General features: G+C 41.7%; 2 protein-coding genes across 2 annotated transcripts; both read left to right on the top strand.

The window, feature by feature from the left end:
- Positions 1-383: 383 nt before the first annotated feature.
- LOC112873636 (anaphase-promoting complex subunit 6) lies at positions 384-9,209 on the top strand. Its single transcript, XM_025936652.1, has 16 exons — positions 384-823; positions 1,686-1,820; positions 1,916-1,989; positions 2,112-2,151; positions 2,839-2,884; positions 3,149-3,228; positions 3,329-3,504; positions 3,594-3,719; positions 4,009-4,083; positions 4,527-4,652; positions 5,035-5,104; positions 5,697-5,779; positions 6,448-6,561; positions 7,015-7,114; positions 8,439-8,474; positions 8,884-9,209. Exons 1-16 carry the CDS (start codon positions 449-451, stop codon positions 8,980-8,982), a joined length of 1,755 nt encoding a protein of 584 aa, XP_025792437.1. The 5' UTR covers positions 384-448; the 3' UTR covers positions 8,983-9,209.
- Positions 9,210-10,598: 1,389 nt separating this feature from the next.
- On the top strand, positions 10,599-14,879 carry LOC112874331 (transmembrane 9 superfamily member 2-like). Its single transcript, XM_025937600.1, has 7 exons — positions 10,599-10,806; positions 11,261-11,301; positions 11,399-11,975; positions 12,721-12,858; positions 12,988-13,144; positions 13,229-13,713; positions 14,279-14,879. Exons 1-7 carry the CDS (start codon positions 10,652-10,654, stop codon positions 14,496-14,498), a joined length of 1,773 nt encoding a protein of 590 aa, XP_025793385.1. The 5' UTR covers positions 10,599-10,651; the 3' UTR covers positions 14,499-14,879.
- The last annotated feature ends 1,126 nt before the right edge of the window (positions 14,880-16,005 follow it).

The raw sequence follows: 16,005 nt of genomic DNA, 5'->3' as shown, positions 1-16,005 counted from the left end.
CTCACTCCTTTATAGTAAAAATATAGCACATAAATATCTTTCTCATATAGCCAACAATATTTATATACAAATATATTTAATATATAATTATATTATCTTAATAGATTTATATCTAAATTATAATTATTAGAATGGAATTCAATTCCAATATTCCAAACAGAAAAGAAGTCAAAGTATATGCCACAGCCCACGGGCCCTAAACTGCAAATCATATTCAACCAAATGGATTTGGCCCGGCCTACCACCTACACTCGAAGGCCCGAGCAAATACTCCAGTGGGCCCTAACTTCGGCCCAATGTTTTTTTAAAAGGAACTCCGGCCCAACTGATCTACTAGATCTCGCGGCGAAGAAGCAGCATGACGTCACAGCCTCACAGGCGACCCCCACACACACCACGAAATACGAATTGCTGGTTCGACCTGTTTTTCCATTGAACCCTAGTTCGAATGTGGGACACAAATTTCGGTTTCCCTCGCGTGCCGCCCCCTTCTTCGAGTTCCTCCCTCGCAGCAGCCGAGCCGAGCCCCAAGCGCAGGAGAGTAGGAGAGGCTGCCGAGGAGCCACCGCCGCCGCCGGAGATGAGGGAGGAGGCGCTGGAGCGGCTGCGCGGGGTGGTGCGGGACAGCGTCGGGAAGCACCTGTACGCGTCGGCCATCTTCCTCGCCGACAAGGTGGCCGCCGCCACGGGGGACCCCGCCGACCTGTACATGCTCGCGCAGGCGCTCTTCCTCGGCCGCCACTTCCGTCGCGCGCTCCACCTCCTCAACAATTCCCGCCTGCTCCGCGACCTCCGGTTCCGATTCCTCGCCGCCAAGTGCCTCGTAAGGCTGCTGAGCTCTTCCCCCGCCGTTTCCTTTCGTCGAGTGCGCCCGCGTGCGTGTCAGTGAAAGGGCCGCGTTTCGCTCCTCGCTGTTTGAGGCGTTTCGCTCCTGCGTCTTCCTTTCTTCACCAGCAGGACTCGACATTTCGTCAGGCGTTTTTGGGTAGTACTTTGGCCGAACACCTTGCGGACATTTGCACTGAATGGTAAAACACTAAAATTCACTAGATTCGATTTCGAGGGACGCTTTTTAGTGTGATTCGGCATTTGCTAAGATACATTGTGCCCCTCATGCTTGCAATCTCGTTTTGGGCCTGTAGCAGAAAGCTTTGAAACGGCGACAAGCTGCCGTGATTTGTGCTTGTCAGCAAACGAATTGATTGCGTGTTTCTGCATTTTTACTTGATAAGTCTTCCTGCTGTTTGTAGTTAGAACAATATCAGAATTTGTTAAGAAGCAAAATGACCAAAATTGCTGCATGGAATGAGCATCACGTTTCTGATGTATTTTTCGTAATCCTTGATAATGAAGCTGCTAGAAGAGCAACTGGACCTAGAAGATTGTCTGACATGATGTAAATATTTTCTGTCATCTATGGCTATAAAGATGAAGGCTTCAATTTGCCATTTTTATGTTAGTTTATTGGTATGCTTTTCTTAAAAAGAAAACAGAAGGGGTGTTCCCCTACTGGTTATAAATTTAAAATTTGGGAAACTGAACATGAAGAACAAGCAAAGAACAAGAAGAAAGCAAAATGGAAAAGGAAGCCAAGATTTCAAAAGGAAAACTAAACATGAAGAACTTAGTGACATCTTTGTGCTTCTACTACAGCTACAACTTAATACTTTTATTTCTTTGTTTAGGAGGAGTTGAAAGAGTGGCATCAATGTTTGTTGATGCTTGGGGATGCAAAAGTGGATGAACATGGAAAGGTCCTTGATCAGGATGATGGCAGTGACATTTATTTTGATAAGGATGCTGAAGATCATGAAATCAATGTATGATGATGCTCCCTGCCTCACTTGACACCCTCTCCCTCCTTCTCTTGTTAATATGATGATTGCTTATTTCTGTAATAATACTTGCTTGCCAGATCAAATCAGCTATATGTTTCTTACGTGGCAAGGCTTATGAAGCACTGGACAACCGTGATCTTGCTCGGCAATGGTACCTTTGGTTTTTTTGGTTAAAACTGATCGTGTATTTCAAAATAGCATCATCATCAGTATTATATTGAATAACTTGTTATGCGATTCTGCTAAATATATTTTGTTTCCCTTCGATCTCAGGTACAAGGCAGCTATTAAAGCTGATCCTTTATGTTACGAGGTGAGAAGAGCAGTGACTTTTAAATAATTGGTATTACTATCCTTGTTATCATAAAAGATCATGCACTATTACTTACAAATATTGTGGTCAAGAGTGGTATAAGGTAGAACTGTAGCGCTGTTACTCGTAGGTCAAATAAACAATGCGTCAAACCCTGTCATTGTTGTTTCCATCAAGATTGCAAAATACAAATGAGCTCATAACATTGTATAAAAGCATCATCATTTATTGAATTCTTGACAATCAGCTCTGTGTGAAAAGGCCACAGGGCTATGTGGAAGTGGAACTAGGCAACACCTAGGCGCTAGATGGAGGAACACCACCTTGCATAGCACCTATGCATTTTTCTTTCTAAAGTGGTTTGGGAATTGATCCATGCATGAAAGTGGGATAAGTTAGAAATGGAGAAAGATGACCTATGATAATGGAACTCATGGTTGCAAAGAAAATGTCAGAATCTTTGTTATATACCTTTCCTATGGCATTACTCTAGCTGCCTGCGAAAAGTATAACTGGCTAGCTAGGCGGAGCTTGATCCACTGCTATATTGATATAATGCCATGTGGTATTCCAGTTTTGAACATTGACAATTTCAATTTTTGTTGACAGTGTCACTGGTTGATATAATGCTATGTGCTATTCCAGTTTTGCAGGGTCCTAAGTGTTATTCCTTCTTTTTTATTTCAGGCTCTCGAATGTCTTGTTGATAATTATATGTTGACCTGCGAGGAAGGTAATATTGAAATCGGCCTTTTTGCTTGTCTTAACGCTTGCTTATATCTTGAATGAATGTTAAAGTTAAAATATGCATTCCAATCATCTTTTAAGCAGATATAACTTATAATCTACTACCAGCTAGATATGATTGAAAAATCTGACCGTACGTCTGAAATGCATCCGATGAGGATAGTCTATCAAATATCATAACTTGTATTTTCTTGATTTGGCTATTTTCTCAGCATTATAGAGACTAAGATGGTGCAATGATATATTTCAGAATCTGAGCTATTGTCCTCCCTGCAATTCAGAGAGGAAGACGGGTGGCTATCAGCATTTTACTCATGTTTGATTACGAAGGTACTTGACCTAGTAACTCCTAAACCCTACACATGCCAATAGACAATGAATGTAAATTGTATATGCTTCCTTTGCTGATGGTTTGTCTACTGCCTTTTAGCATGAAAAAGAATATGTTGTTGAAGCAAAATTCAAGGAACTTGAACGAGAATCTTGCAGTATTTCGTCCTCGAGTTCCGGTGAAACACTGAAAAATAACATTGATGTTTTGGCTTGCAAAGCTGAATACTATCATCAGAGTGGGGAGTACCAAAAATGCTGGCAACTGACATCTTCGTAAGTCGGTAGCATTCATTATTCTGTTTCACTTTTTGTTTCCTTACAAATGTTGCCCATACATCCATATGTTGCAATTTCTGTCTCAGGTTACTTGAAAGGGACCCTTTCCATTTAAAGGGCACGTTAGTTCATTTGGCAGCTGCAATGGAGCTTGGTCATTCCAATGATCTTTATCTTTTGGCGTGCAACTTAGTGAAGGATTATCCTCAAAAGTAAGTATGGATATTAATAATTCTTTGATCAATTTATTTATTCTTTTGATCTCCGTGACCCAATATTATTGATATTCCGACTTTAATTTTCAACAAAAGATGAGGGTATTCCTCTGAAAGAAAGATAGATATTCTAATGCTGTAAAAAATTATTACCTCTAGATGTCCTGATTCATTGAGTCCTCACTTCATTTGCGTAGCACGAACAGGGAGGAAACTTTTATCCTTGATGGTTTGCAGTAAATCAAGTTCATTGCATAATTCTATTACCATTCTTTTTCATCTGCAGAGCTCTTTCATGGTTTGCTGTTGGTTGCTATTACTACTGCATTAAGAAATATGATCAAGCTCGGAGATACTTCGGGTAATCATCTTGTTCTGTCTTAATCTCAGAAGTCAGCACATTTTCATTTTCATTTTCATTGTAGCTTCATTATTCTGCCATTTTTTTATCTTGAAATAAAATCACTTTCTTAGTGTGGAAACTCCGGAACCAGCACTACTTGCTATGTTGTCATGGATATTTACAATTATTATTATGTTGTTCTTCTCTTGATTGTGTCAAAACGAAAACCTGCAACGTAAGAGTGGAAGACAAACAGTTACAGACTGAAAAATAGTATGGGGAAAGTACTGTGTAATGTTGCTTTTAGAGTCATGGTGCCTTTTGTCGGCTTTCATGCTATAATATGGTGAAGAGGAAAGTTATTTAAAGCCATGGTGCAATCTTTTGCATTCACTGGGAGGATTCTAATTAGTAAAGCTTGTTAGGTACTATGGTTTAATGTGCACTATGTTTCCCTTCAGCAAAGCTACAGGGTTAGATGGGACATTTCCTCCTGCCTGGATTGGTACAGGCATTGCTTATGCTGCTCAAGAGGAGGGCGACCAAGCAATGGCTGCATTTCGGACTGCAGCTCGGTTATTTCCTGGGTGAGTAATCCATTTCCTTTATTTTTGTTGAAGATCCAAAATGATTGTTGATGTCAACTTACTCTTCATGGTTTTGGCTAGAAAAAAATCGTCTTCCTTTATGTACTGATTTTTGGCACATCTTTCGTCATTGGAATTGTGTTTGAACTTTGTTCTTCTATCTTTCTCGTGTTTTTGGCAATTTTATTTTGAAGATACCTGTGGCAGTCCTTTTCTGAAACTGTGATTAGGTCTTATCATTCTAGCTATTTCACAGTGAACATTTTGGGATTGATGCCTACTCTCTATTTTGGGGTATAAGGTTCTTTGATGTCTTCTGTTGTGGCATAATCAGACCTGTTCTCAAAATTTCATCTAACTACTTCTGATAATACCTCTTCAGATGTCATCTGCCAACTTTATATATGGGCATGCAATATGTGCGGATGCACAATTTCAAACTTGCAGAGCAGGTAATATTAACTGACAACATCTTTTTGATTCTGATTTTCATCCGAGGAACTTTATTCTGATAGGGAAACTATAGGTTCTAGGCCAAAAATAAGTTTGAAAATGCAATCAGTTGTTGGTCAAATTCATCTTGCAAATGAGCAGTCTTGGCAATTGCAATAGAGAAACCACCATGTTCAATGTCCTTTTGGCAATTGCTGATCTCCCAGGGGTGTACTATGTACCTTATAATGGGAACCATGCTAACTTACATCCTGTACTCACCTCACCTAGTATTTATCGTTGGTACTTGGTAGACTTCTGAACTTGAGAATGTTTCCAATAGGTTGCAGAAGATGCTTATGTGTCTTGAGCTTTACTTCTGATCCAAATGAGCCACGTTTTAGCTGGATCTCATGCTGTTTTACCATCTGCAGTGCTTTAGTTCGCTTCCGTTCAATCAAGCTTTGCTTGTTAATGGATCGATTGTTTAAATATACTTGCATCTTCTGATTGTAGCAACCATTGAGTACTATGTTAACCAGATATCTAAGCTTGTTTCGTTACAGAAAAGCTATTTTTTTCTTCAATTCTTGATATGTATTCTGTGATCAGTTCTTCACGCAAGCAAAATCCATCTGCCCATCTGATCCACTTATATACAATGAGTTGGGGGTCGTAGCTTATAATATGAAAGAGTAAGAAATTTCTATGTTCTACTTCTGGTTCTAGATGCTCTGCTTCTTGAAAATCATCATTTTTAGCTTTACTAGTTCTTTTGTTGACAATAGCAGTGCCATTTTACAAAGCAAAAAAGTTGGATGTACCATATAGATCTTTGGAAAGTGGAAACCATGAAATATGCTAACAAGAAAATAGTTGAATAAATTAATCAGTGCCCATGATGTACCTACACTTGACAAGATGGTTCTGAAAGTTAGAGCATAATTTTGATTAAACATGCATGGTCCTATAAATACACTTGACAAGGTGGTTCTGAAAATTAGAGCATAATTTTGATTAGACATGCATGGTCCTACAAAGGTAGAATATTTGTTAAGTCGGAGAAAATTTGCTGTCTGCATTTGTCGTCACTATAGTTTGATAGGCATTTCATAGCATGCACTTGATTAATATACAATATGGTTTTCCTTATATGTGCTATTAGTTCTCATTTACTTTTTCGTTCAGCACTGAATTCCTTATGACATTCCATCTAATTAGATGTCATAATTTGTTGAATAGAATATCAATTCCATCAATGTGCTAGACTTGTTTCAATTTGTTGAATAGAATATCAATTCCATCTAAATCTGATTTTTTCTTGCTCTGCAAGGACTTGATAGACTTGTTTGTTTAATATTAGGTTTCGAAAGGCAGTTCAGTTATTTGAGTTAACACTGGACCATACTTCATCCTCTCTGAATGAAATGTGGGAACCAACATTGGTGAATCTTGGACATGCACTTCGGAAACTCAAGTAATTGATAAATTTTGACATATTGCTATGAGTTTTTATGAAGTTCTTGTTTTCTTCGAGTTTTTTTATGTCAATGTCATTTTATGCATGGCAATGGCAAATAAGGTTGTTGAATTGAATTAAGTTATCACAGTTATGCAAGTACACGATGGCATCTGTTTGCTTGCTCATTCTTTTATATAAATCACAAATCATCATGCTTGTTTCTAGGTCACCTCATCCAATTGAATATGTAGGATTCTTCATATCTTGACAGTCAATGTAAATTTTTCAGTCACATTATAACTTTACTATATATATGTATGTCAGTTTTTTGTGCTTTCTCAGTTTTCACTTGAGCATCTGTTGTCCCCCTTTTCTTTTATTTTCTCTCTCTCTCGAATCCCCCTTTTCTTTTATTGCTAGCTATTGTTAAACTGTCATCCATGGTTTGACATTGTATTGTTTGAACAGGGAATATCAGAGAGCAGTATCATATTACGAAAAGGCACTCACTTTTCCAACCAAAAGCTTGAGCGCATTCGCTGGTCTTGCTTATACTTACCATCTTATGGTATTTTTCTGATCCTCTTCAGTTTATTGTTCTCTACAATGTTTTTCCCGCTACGATGCTTTCCTGGCATATAGGCTGGTAGTTGCAGTGTGTGAAATATCACTTAGCTTCTGGATTGATTTTAGGTACATTGATTGGGCCTGTTCTTACACGGGTTAAGGTGGTTTGGTGTGCTTTACAAAACCAACCCAGAGCTGACGGTTTTAACTGGGTGGGTTTGGTTTACATGGGTTGTGTGGTGGTCGTCTGCAGTGGTTTAGTTTGTGTTGGTTCCAAGGTTTTAGATGGCCTGGAACTGTTGCTGCCAGTATCTACTTCTGCGGTGCTGCCTCCAGGGAAGGCGGACTGCCACAATGCCTCGCTAGCTCTCGCAATCATCTCCAGCAAATCTACTTGTACCCTGATCGAATTCCACATGAAACTCAAGAAGGGAACAAGGAGCATGCCACCCACTCTTGCAATCTCCCAAATCTCGACATCCTCGACCTGGGAACGTTGACCCCATCCTGGAAACATGGAACGTCGACCCCATCCTTGCAAGGACCATACCACGTTCCTCGACCCCATCAATCCGGGAACTTTGTGACTACTCGGGTGAAGGAACGGCCACACTGCAGGGTTTATAGCGGAGGCACATCGCAGGTGTTCTTTGTTTTTCCATTTCCCTAAGGCTCTCAGTCCTTTCACCACAATCACTGACAAGCATCCAGAGCCTTCTCTCGTTCTCGTATCTCTGTTGCAGTCAAAAAGTTGAATATGGGTTCGCCTGTTTTATTTATTCTAAACTGCTTCAGACTAAACCTGCTTCCAATGATGCACTTTTTAATCTGGAAACCAGTGAACCCGTTCAAAACCAGTTTCGCTGGTCTCGTCTTGAATTTGGATTGGTTTGCGGTTTGAGCTGATTTCAAACCAACATATGAACAGGGCTACCATTGATATTCAGCAAGGCTAAGCCCTAAGCCCATAACTACATGCACCTCGATGCTCCAGTTGTGATTGCAATTATTATAAACTTAGTGCTACCATTGAATTCTTTGGATGTATAGTTAAGTGGTGATGCAATTGTTTAGAGATTCTCTTAGAAATAAGAACCATGTAATAATAGGTCACTGGCTTGGTGCAAGCTTGCTGATTGCAGTTGGAGCTTGTTGGAAATTAAGTTCCTGTGACAATTAGACAGAAGAGAGTTATAACTTGCAAATTTACAAAAAGGAGAAATAAGTTTTTATTATGTCCTAGGTTGACTGGTCAATGCAAAGTATTGATGTTATATATCCAGAATTTATCTGAATTTTGTGCATGCCTTCTTTTCTTTATTCAGGATAATTTTGAAGCTGCCATAAATTATTACCACAAGGTATGTCCTTTTTAGCATGTACTCCCTCCGTCCCAAATTACAATTTGTTTTGGCTTCTTTAGATACATAGTTTTTCTATATATTTAGATATAGTGTACATCTAGGTGCATAGCAAAGGTGCATAGCAAAATATATGTATTTAGAAAAGCTAAAAAGAATTATAATTTGGGACGGAGGTAGTATAATTTTCCAATTCTAATTAAGCAAATTCATACTTCTGGTTAAGCAACAATAGTACTATTTAATGCGAGATGTATCTTTCCTGGAATTTCGTATGCTGTAGCCTAATAGGACTTGTTGGGTAATGGGGACCAACTCCTTTTTGTCAGTTGTGTCCTTTGCATTCATGCAGCACAAGCTTGTCGACCAGTAGTTTTCTCATGTGTATTTTTTGTTTTTTCTGGCCCAGGCTCTGTGGTTGAAACCAGACGACCAGTTTTGCACAGACATGCTAACATATGCTCTCGAGTCCAGCTGCCACAGCACTGCTCGTAGAAGAATAGTTTAGGTTTAGTCGGTACTTGCAAATTGGAGCAGGTGCTGTCATATCGTTAGGGTATTGCCCTGTTTACAGACTTAGTAACCAATCATATGTAAAGCTGTTGTTGTACAATCTGTCAAGTTCACTCCAGTAGTCCAGTCACTTCAGACTGGTTGTAATGCCAAGTTTTTACCTTGTACTTATCATGTATATACAACCAATTCATTCATGATGAACAGTATCTATTTATTTTACCCTTAGGCTCCATTTGGAATCTTGGAATTGAATTCCATTCTAATAAACATAATTTAGATGCAAATCTATTAAGTTAAGAGGCTGTCTGGATCCTCTTATTTTGAAGGAATTGAAATTTACTTAGGCTATTTGGTTTGGAGGTTGACATCCCACCATTTTCCAACCATTTTCCAAAATTTAGATATAGACTTATCCTAAATTCATAGGATGAGAGATGAGAATTCATTTTATACATCATCAAGCTATGTTTCTATTCCGTAATTTATAGCACGTTTTTTGGCTCATTTCTATTTCTATAAGTATATTCCTCGTATGGTCAACAATAGTATACAAATATATTTCGTATATAGTCATATTAGATTTCATTTGGAGTCTTAGAATTGAATTCCATTCTAATAATCATATTCCATTTTAATAATCATAATTTAGATATAAATCTATTAAGCTAATATGATTATATACGGAATATATTTGGATACTATTGTAGGCCATACGAGGGAGATACTTATACGCTATATTTCTACTATAGCATATAAAAGAGGATAATACGAAATAGAGATGGAATAGATTTCAAATCCTTTAAAATAAGAGGATCCAAACCGCCCTTACCGTTCCTGTTTTAGGATTACTAACATTGACCTTGCATTGATATGCCTAGGCTAGCATCTGTTTGGAGGGTCGTGGAATCATAGGTCAAGACATCACTATGGTCTTGGTTCTATTATTCTTTGACTGAACTCGGGTTAAAATGGAAGTGGTCTGGCTGACGACGACGGGTAGAACTCCGCTCAGTACTTTGTTTGGCACGCTTCTGAGTTTTCGGAGCCTGTTCTACTTGGTGCCGTGCTCGCGGCCACGCGCTAATAGCTAGTCATTGGTCGCTGGAGGACGACGACCTTAGCTCAAATCTCGAAGTACATTAACTCTCAGCGGATCTGGGACTTCTAGCCAGTATGGCTGAATGAGATACGGGGGTTTATGAAAATTATATATACATCCAGGAAACAGTTTCTTTAGATGCAACCAATATATATATTTTTCAGCTGTAATTGCACTTGACATATTTTTTTTAGAAAAAAAGTCTCCAGTTCACAGGATCTGAGACGGGGAAAAGGGCGCGCAGAAACTTGAGTTGGACTCAACCGGCCGCTGGGATGGGATGGTGTCAAACCGACCGACGCACCAAAATGTGGGTTCGCTCGCGGACCAATACGCTCCGTCGCCACCTTCCACCACCCAACCTGACAACGCCATCCCAGGCCGGCCCCCAGATCTCCCCCTCCCCATCCTTCCCGTCCCTCCCTCCCTCTATTAAGCAGTAAGCGCAGCGCCACTCGCAATCCCGCAGGCCTCAGATCTCTCCGCCCCGTCTCCCTCCTTCCACCCCCCAAACCCCCGGCCCGTCCCCCCCCCCCCCCGTCAACGCCGCCCGACGAGAGCGATGGCGGCCTCGCCGGCCGCGGCCGCGGCGCTCCTCGCCCTCCTCGCCCTCGCAGCGGCCGGCGGCGTGGCGGCCGACGGCTCCGACCACCGCTACAAGGCCGGCGAGCCCGTCCCGCTCTACGCCAACAAGGTCGGCCCCTTCCACAACCCCAGGTGAGGCTTCGCCCCTCAGATCCCCCGTCTGGACGTTGTTCGTGGGCGCTGGGGAGGGATCGGAGTCGTCGGATTTGTCCGATGCGCGGGCTGTACCCGCCCGATCTCGTGGAGCAATGTGTTGGGGTGGGGGTTGCGCCGGTTTGGTCAACGCCGATAGGTTTTCCGAGATCTAGGAGAGAAAACCGGGAACTGTAATAATAATCGGGTGGAACCGCAATTGATTCAGTAGGCTTAGGACCTTCTCGTAGGGTTTAATTTGGTTCATATTGGCCTTGTATTGATTTTAGCGCCAATTATCCGTTCTACTGATAGGCTGCTGTGAATATATTTTTTTGAACTGTGAATCTGTTACTGTTTGGAGTTGGATCTGTATGTAGAGGGAACCAAAATTTTCATACAGGCTAATAGGTTGTACACAGTAATTCTTACGTTGTGTCCCTTTCCCTTGCAGTGAGACATATCGGTACTTTGACCTGCCTTTCTGCTCTCCTGGTCAGTTTGTGTTAATTTCAAGTCTTCCGATCAGCATCAAGCTAACAGCGATTAATTTCTCAAATTGGAAGTTGCTAATAGACTGTATCATCTGCAGAGAAAGTGAAAGAGAAGAGCGAGGCCCTTGGTGAGGTCCTCAATGGGGATCGCTTGGTCGATGCACCTTACAAGCTTGATTTCCGTGTGGACCTCGAATCCAAGTCGGTTTGCTCAAAGAAGCTCACCACGGAGGATGTGGCCAAGTTCCGGAATGCAGTAGCTAAGGACTACTACTTCCAGATGTACTATGATGATCTCCCACTATGGGGTTTCATTGGTAAAGTTGAGAAGGGAGGCAAGGCCGACCCGAAGTATTACCTGTACAGGCACATCATCTTCGATATCCTCTACAACAACGACCGGGTCATCGAGATCAACGTGCACACTGATCAGAGTGCATTGGTTGACCTGACGGAGGATAATGAGACCAATGTGGTATTCCTTTACTCGGTCAAGTGGAAGGAGACACCTACACCATTTGAGAAGAGGATGGAGAAGTATTCCAGCTCCTCCAACTTGCCACACCACCTGGAGGTTCATTGGTTCTCGATTATAAACTCGTGTGTTACAGTCCTCCTCCTCACAGGGTTCCTTGCAACGATCCTCATGCGAGTACTGAAGAATGATTTTGTCAAGTAAGGACTTCCCATTGTCATTTGTCTGTGAATATGAGTATTTGCATTCTTGCAGATTACCATTTCTATCACAAACACGCTAGAAAATTTTCCATTTACTTTGCATTGCCATAAATAGAAAGAAACACTCATCACATGATTTGTTTTCTCTTGATGAAAATCAGGTACATGGGGTTTGCATTTGTGATTTGTTTTGAATTACTACAGTATTTTTTGCATCTCTTAAGATTGGATGCAGTGTATAATTACTAATTAGTGTCTTTCGGTGGAACTGATTCCATCTTAGTTGAGCATTTTCTACAAATTTTTATCTCCTACCTACCAAATGCAGCATTGTTTTAATTTGCAATACTCATAGGTCTTTTTCAAATGATGTCCTGTAGTGGTGAATCACGCCAATGCATGGTGCCTTGAAACAATTGATGGCCCATCAGGAAAGTGTTGAACCTATCACTTCATGGACCTATTTAGACCTTGTGACCCGTTTAAATCATGTTATTTGGCGGCAGTGCATGGCATGTTAGGGTCTGTCCACTTATGGCCTGGAGGTCCTAGGTTTGAACCAGCCTCCTTGCAAAGTCAAGCAAGTGTAAGGTTTTCTAGAAATTCTCTTCTCCAGACCCCACCTTGTGTGCGAGCTTTCAGCATTGTGTGCGCCCTTTTTAGTGCATGACGTCTTAGCATGATGAAAGTCAGTCGCATATTCCTCCATATATTATTTAAAATTGTACATTTTCACTTGAAGGTATGCCCATGATGAGGAAGCAGCTGATGACCAAGAAGAGTCTGGATGGAAGTATATCCATGGTGATGTCTTCAGGTTCCCCAAGAATAAGTCGCTATTTTCCGCTGCTCTTGGCACAGGAACTCAACTATTTGCCCTGTAAGTGCCTGCAGCTAATTTTTTGTTAAAAAATTCTGTTTATAATATTTTGCAGAGCTCAAATTGTTCCTCCATTTAATTGTTTTGACATGCAGATGTCTAACAAACGTTTTTGTGGCACCTCTGCAGCACAACCTTTATATTCCTGCTTGCTCTTGTTGGAGTATTCTACCCTTACAACCGCGGCGCATTGTTTACTGCATTGGTTGTCATCTATGCTCTGACTTCAGGAATTGCTGGATACATTGCTACCTCTTTCTACTGTCAGCTGGAGGGGACAAATTGGGTTTGTACTGCTTTGTCTGTATGAACCAAATTCAAATACACTTCTGTTGTAGTAGTAATTTTGCCATTTTATGGATCTTTTCAGGTGAGGAACTTGCTATTGACAGGATGCCTCTTTTGTGGACCTCTCTTCCTGACATTCTGCTTCTTGAACACAGTTGCTATTGCTTATAGTGCAACAGCAGCATTGCCGTTTGGCACTATCTGTGTCATTGTGCTCATCTGGACCTTGGTGACATTTCCTTTGCTCGTTTTGGGAGGTATTGCTGGTAAAAACAGCAAAAGTGAATTCCAAGCTCCTTGCCGTACCACAAAATACCCCAGGGAGATTCCTCCACTTCCCTGGTACCGGAAAACAATTCCGCAGATGGCTATGGCTGGATTTTTGCCTTTCAGTGCCATATACATTGAGCTGTACTACATCTTTGCTAGTGTTTGGGGCCACAGGATTTACACAATCTACAGCATTCTCTTTATCGTCTTTATCATCCTCCTTATTGTCACTGCTTTCATCACTGTTGCACTGACATACTTCCAGCTTGCTGCTGAAGATCATGAGTGGTGGTGGAGGTACACATTTATTTTCCTCTTTAATTGCGTTTTTGAATAAATTCTTATGCTTGCATTGTCTTCTGGAAAATAACTTGACAAGGATGAAATATGAATTGAGTAGCAACCATCCCATACTAGTTTCTACATTACTAGCCTACTCTCTTTTCTACATTTTTCTGAGCACCTAGAAGCACTATGTTTATGCTATTAGGTTTCTTACTAGTGCTCCACATCTAAAAAACGAAATTTCCTGTTCTGATAAGTAGCTTTAATATTTTATGGTATGCCATCTTTTTTGGTTGGTTCGTAGCAGTTTATCCAAAGTCTCATGGTAGTCAAGTTTTAGTGTAGGGCTACCAACTACAGCACAGAGTTATACCATATGTTTTCTAAACAAGGGTTAGTTGCTGAAATCCATTGTAGACATTCAAGCACGCAATACTTAAGTACATTAGCTGTTTGCAATATGTAGAATGATCGCTCAAACAAGAGCACTATTACCTCGTACTTTTTTCCCATTCTGGGACTACAGTTGAATACCGTGCTGATCTTGTTTGGGATTTTTCTGCCTTTAATAATACAGGTCGTTCCTATGCGGAGGATCAACTGGTTTCTTTGTCTATGGCTACTGCCTGTACTACTACTATGCACGATCGGATATGTCTGGTTTCATGCAGACATCTTTCTTCTTTGGCTACATGGCCTGCATCTGCTATGCATTCTTCTTGATGCTTGGGATGGTGGGCTTCCGCGGCGCCTTGTTCTTTGTCCGCCACATATACAAATCCATCAAGTGCGAATGAGCTGTTTATCGGAAGATGAAGAGCAGCAGAGTTGTACCTGTTTTTGGTGCCACTGAGAAGTTCAAATATAGAAAAGGTTAGCTCTCGCGTGCAACAGGAGCAGCTAGAGATTGCCGTGTTTCAGATTAGGCCATTATTTATAGGAACAGGTAATGAACCTATAAATTTGTTCTGTTTATGCGACTGCTGTGATAAAAATCGTCTTTTCCTTCGTCCTATGTATTATCCCCTAGTGACGTCAGACAGCAACTTTGTTGGAACCATGACATGCCTGAATATCTGTGGGAAGACCCATGTTGTGTTCTGTCATATTCTCTAAAGCATAATAACAGATGTGTAGAGACGATGCCTCTAGAGGGGGCAAGTCCATTTATACGTGTATCCATTGCTTCATTGTGAACTGTTGAAATGGCAGTCATTTTTGGTACTCATGAGCTTTTTGTATTTTCAAAATTTATCAGCTTTCACAGGATTGTGGACTCGCTGCTTCCTTGGCCGCGGTCCTGTTTTCCAGCATGCTCAATTGCTCATTTTTCGATTAACTTTTACTTTCTCCACAATCAAACTGTCTTGACTTGTCAGGATCAACATGCTCTGCTAGTTGCCCACACGTCGCAGTTGCAGCTGCCAAGTGGCAGGAAAGCGGCTACCATGAAGGCGATTGGCCGACGATGTGGTAGTTAGATACAGCTCATCTTTGTATGGATCCTACTACTTTTCTCGCTGATGGTATTGCACAGTTTGAAGGAGCTGAATGCTACAGGTCCAGAATTGGGCCCTCCCGATAAGCACCAGCGTGATGTTGCAGCTGCAGACTTGCAATGCAACCCTGGCGGAGCTCATGCCTTTCGCGTCGGAGCCTCAAAACCCACATAATCCAAGCTCCCTGTCGATCATGGATGTCCCCTTGTCCGGAGGTGGCGAGTGCATGCCTACACGGTGACGCAGCGCGGGGCCGGGCGGACGGACGGCATGAACCTGCCCGGTCTCTCTCGCGCGTCACAACACAACAAAGCCGCAGGATGGCATGACCTGGGCCTCTCCCTCTACCTTTGGTGGCGGCCATCGCTGTTTTGTTGTTCCCTCCATCGGAACTGACACCAATCAAGCAGGTCAGGTAAACCCCGCAGCCTCAAGCGTAAAACCCGCACGTTACAGCCCCCGTAAACGTGAAGGAATCCAAGCGAAAAACGAAACAAGCCACGTCACTGAAGGTCACTGAAGTACTCCACCCTCCAGCGCTCCTCACGTTCTCCGCCGACATGGACGCCTTCTGCACCGAGACTGCCAGGTCAGGTCCACAAGAACACACCTTAAACGTAAAAAAAGGGTGACTTTCTGAACTTTTTAAGGACTGCTTCTTCTGTGCCAACTACGCTGCACCGAATATTTCCTCTTTTTTTACCGATCGGGCACGCACGCATTTCATGAGGGAGGCCGAGCGAGGCGCCAGCTCCAACGAGGCGTAGACGTGTATATATACGCCGTGCCCGGTATGTACTGGGAC

The sequence above is a fragment of the Panicum hallii genome, chromosome 9, assembly GCF_002211085.1.
Source record: "Panicum hallii strain FIL2 chromosome 9, PHallii_v3.1, whole genome shotgun sequence".
Classification (NCBI taxonomy): Eukaryota; Viridiplantae; Streptophyta; class Magnoliopsida; order Poales; family Poaceae; genus Panicum; species Panicum hallii.
Note: the sequence above shows the minus strand (reverse complement) of the source record. Positions and strands in the feature narration are given on the sequence as shown.

Bases quoted from the DNA above. Each gene is read 5' to 3' on its own strand.
- LOC112874331 (XM_025937600.1), top strand. From the start codon at position 10,652: ATGGCGGCCTCGCCGGCCGCGGCCGCGGCGCTCCTCGCCCTCCTCGCC. The intron at 10,807-11,260 runs GTGAGGCTTCGC...TTTCCCTTGCAG, and splicing joins GGCCCCTTCCACAACCCCAG to TGAGACATATCGGTACTTTG. The intron at 11,976-12,720 runs GTAAGGACTTCC...TTTCACTTGAAG, and splicing joins CTGAAGAATGATTTTGTCAA to GTATGCCCATGATGAGGAAG.
- LOC112873636 (XM_025936652.1), top strand. From the start codon at position 449: ATGTGGGACACAAATTTCGGTTTCCCTCGCGTGCCGCCCCCTTCTTCG. The intron at 3,720-4,008 runs GTAAGTATGGAT...TTTCATCTGCAG, and splicing joins GTGAAGGATTATCCTCAAAA to AGCTCTTTCATGGTTTGCTG. The intron at 4,084-4,526 runs GTAATCATCTTG...GTTTCCCTTCAG, and splicing joins CAAGCTCGGAGATACTTCGG to CAAAGCTACAGGGTTAGATG.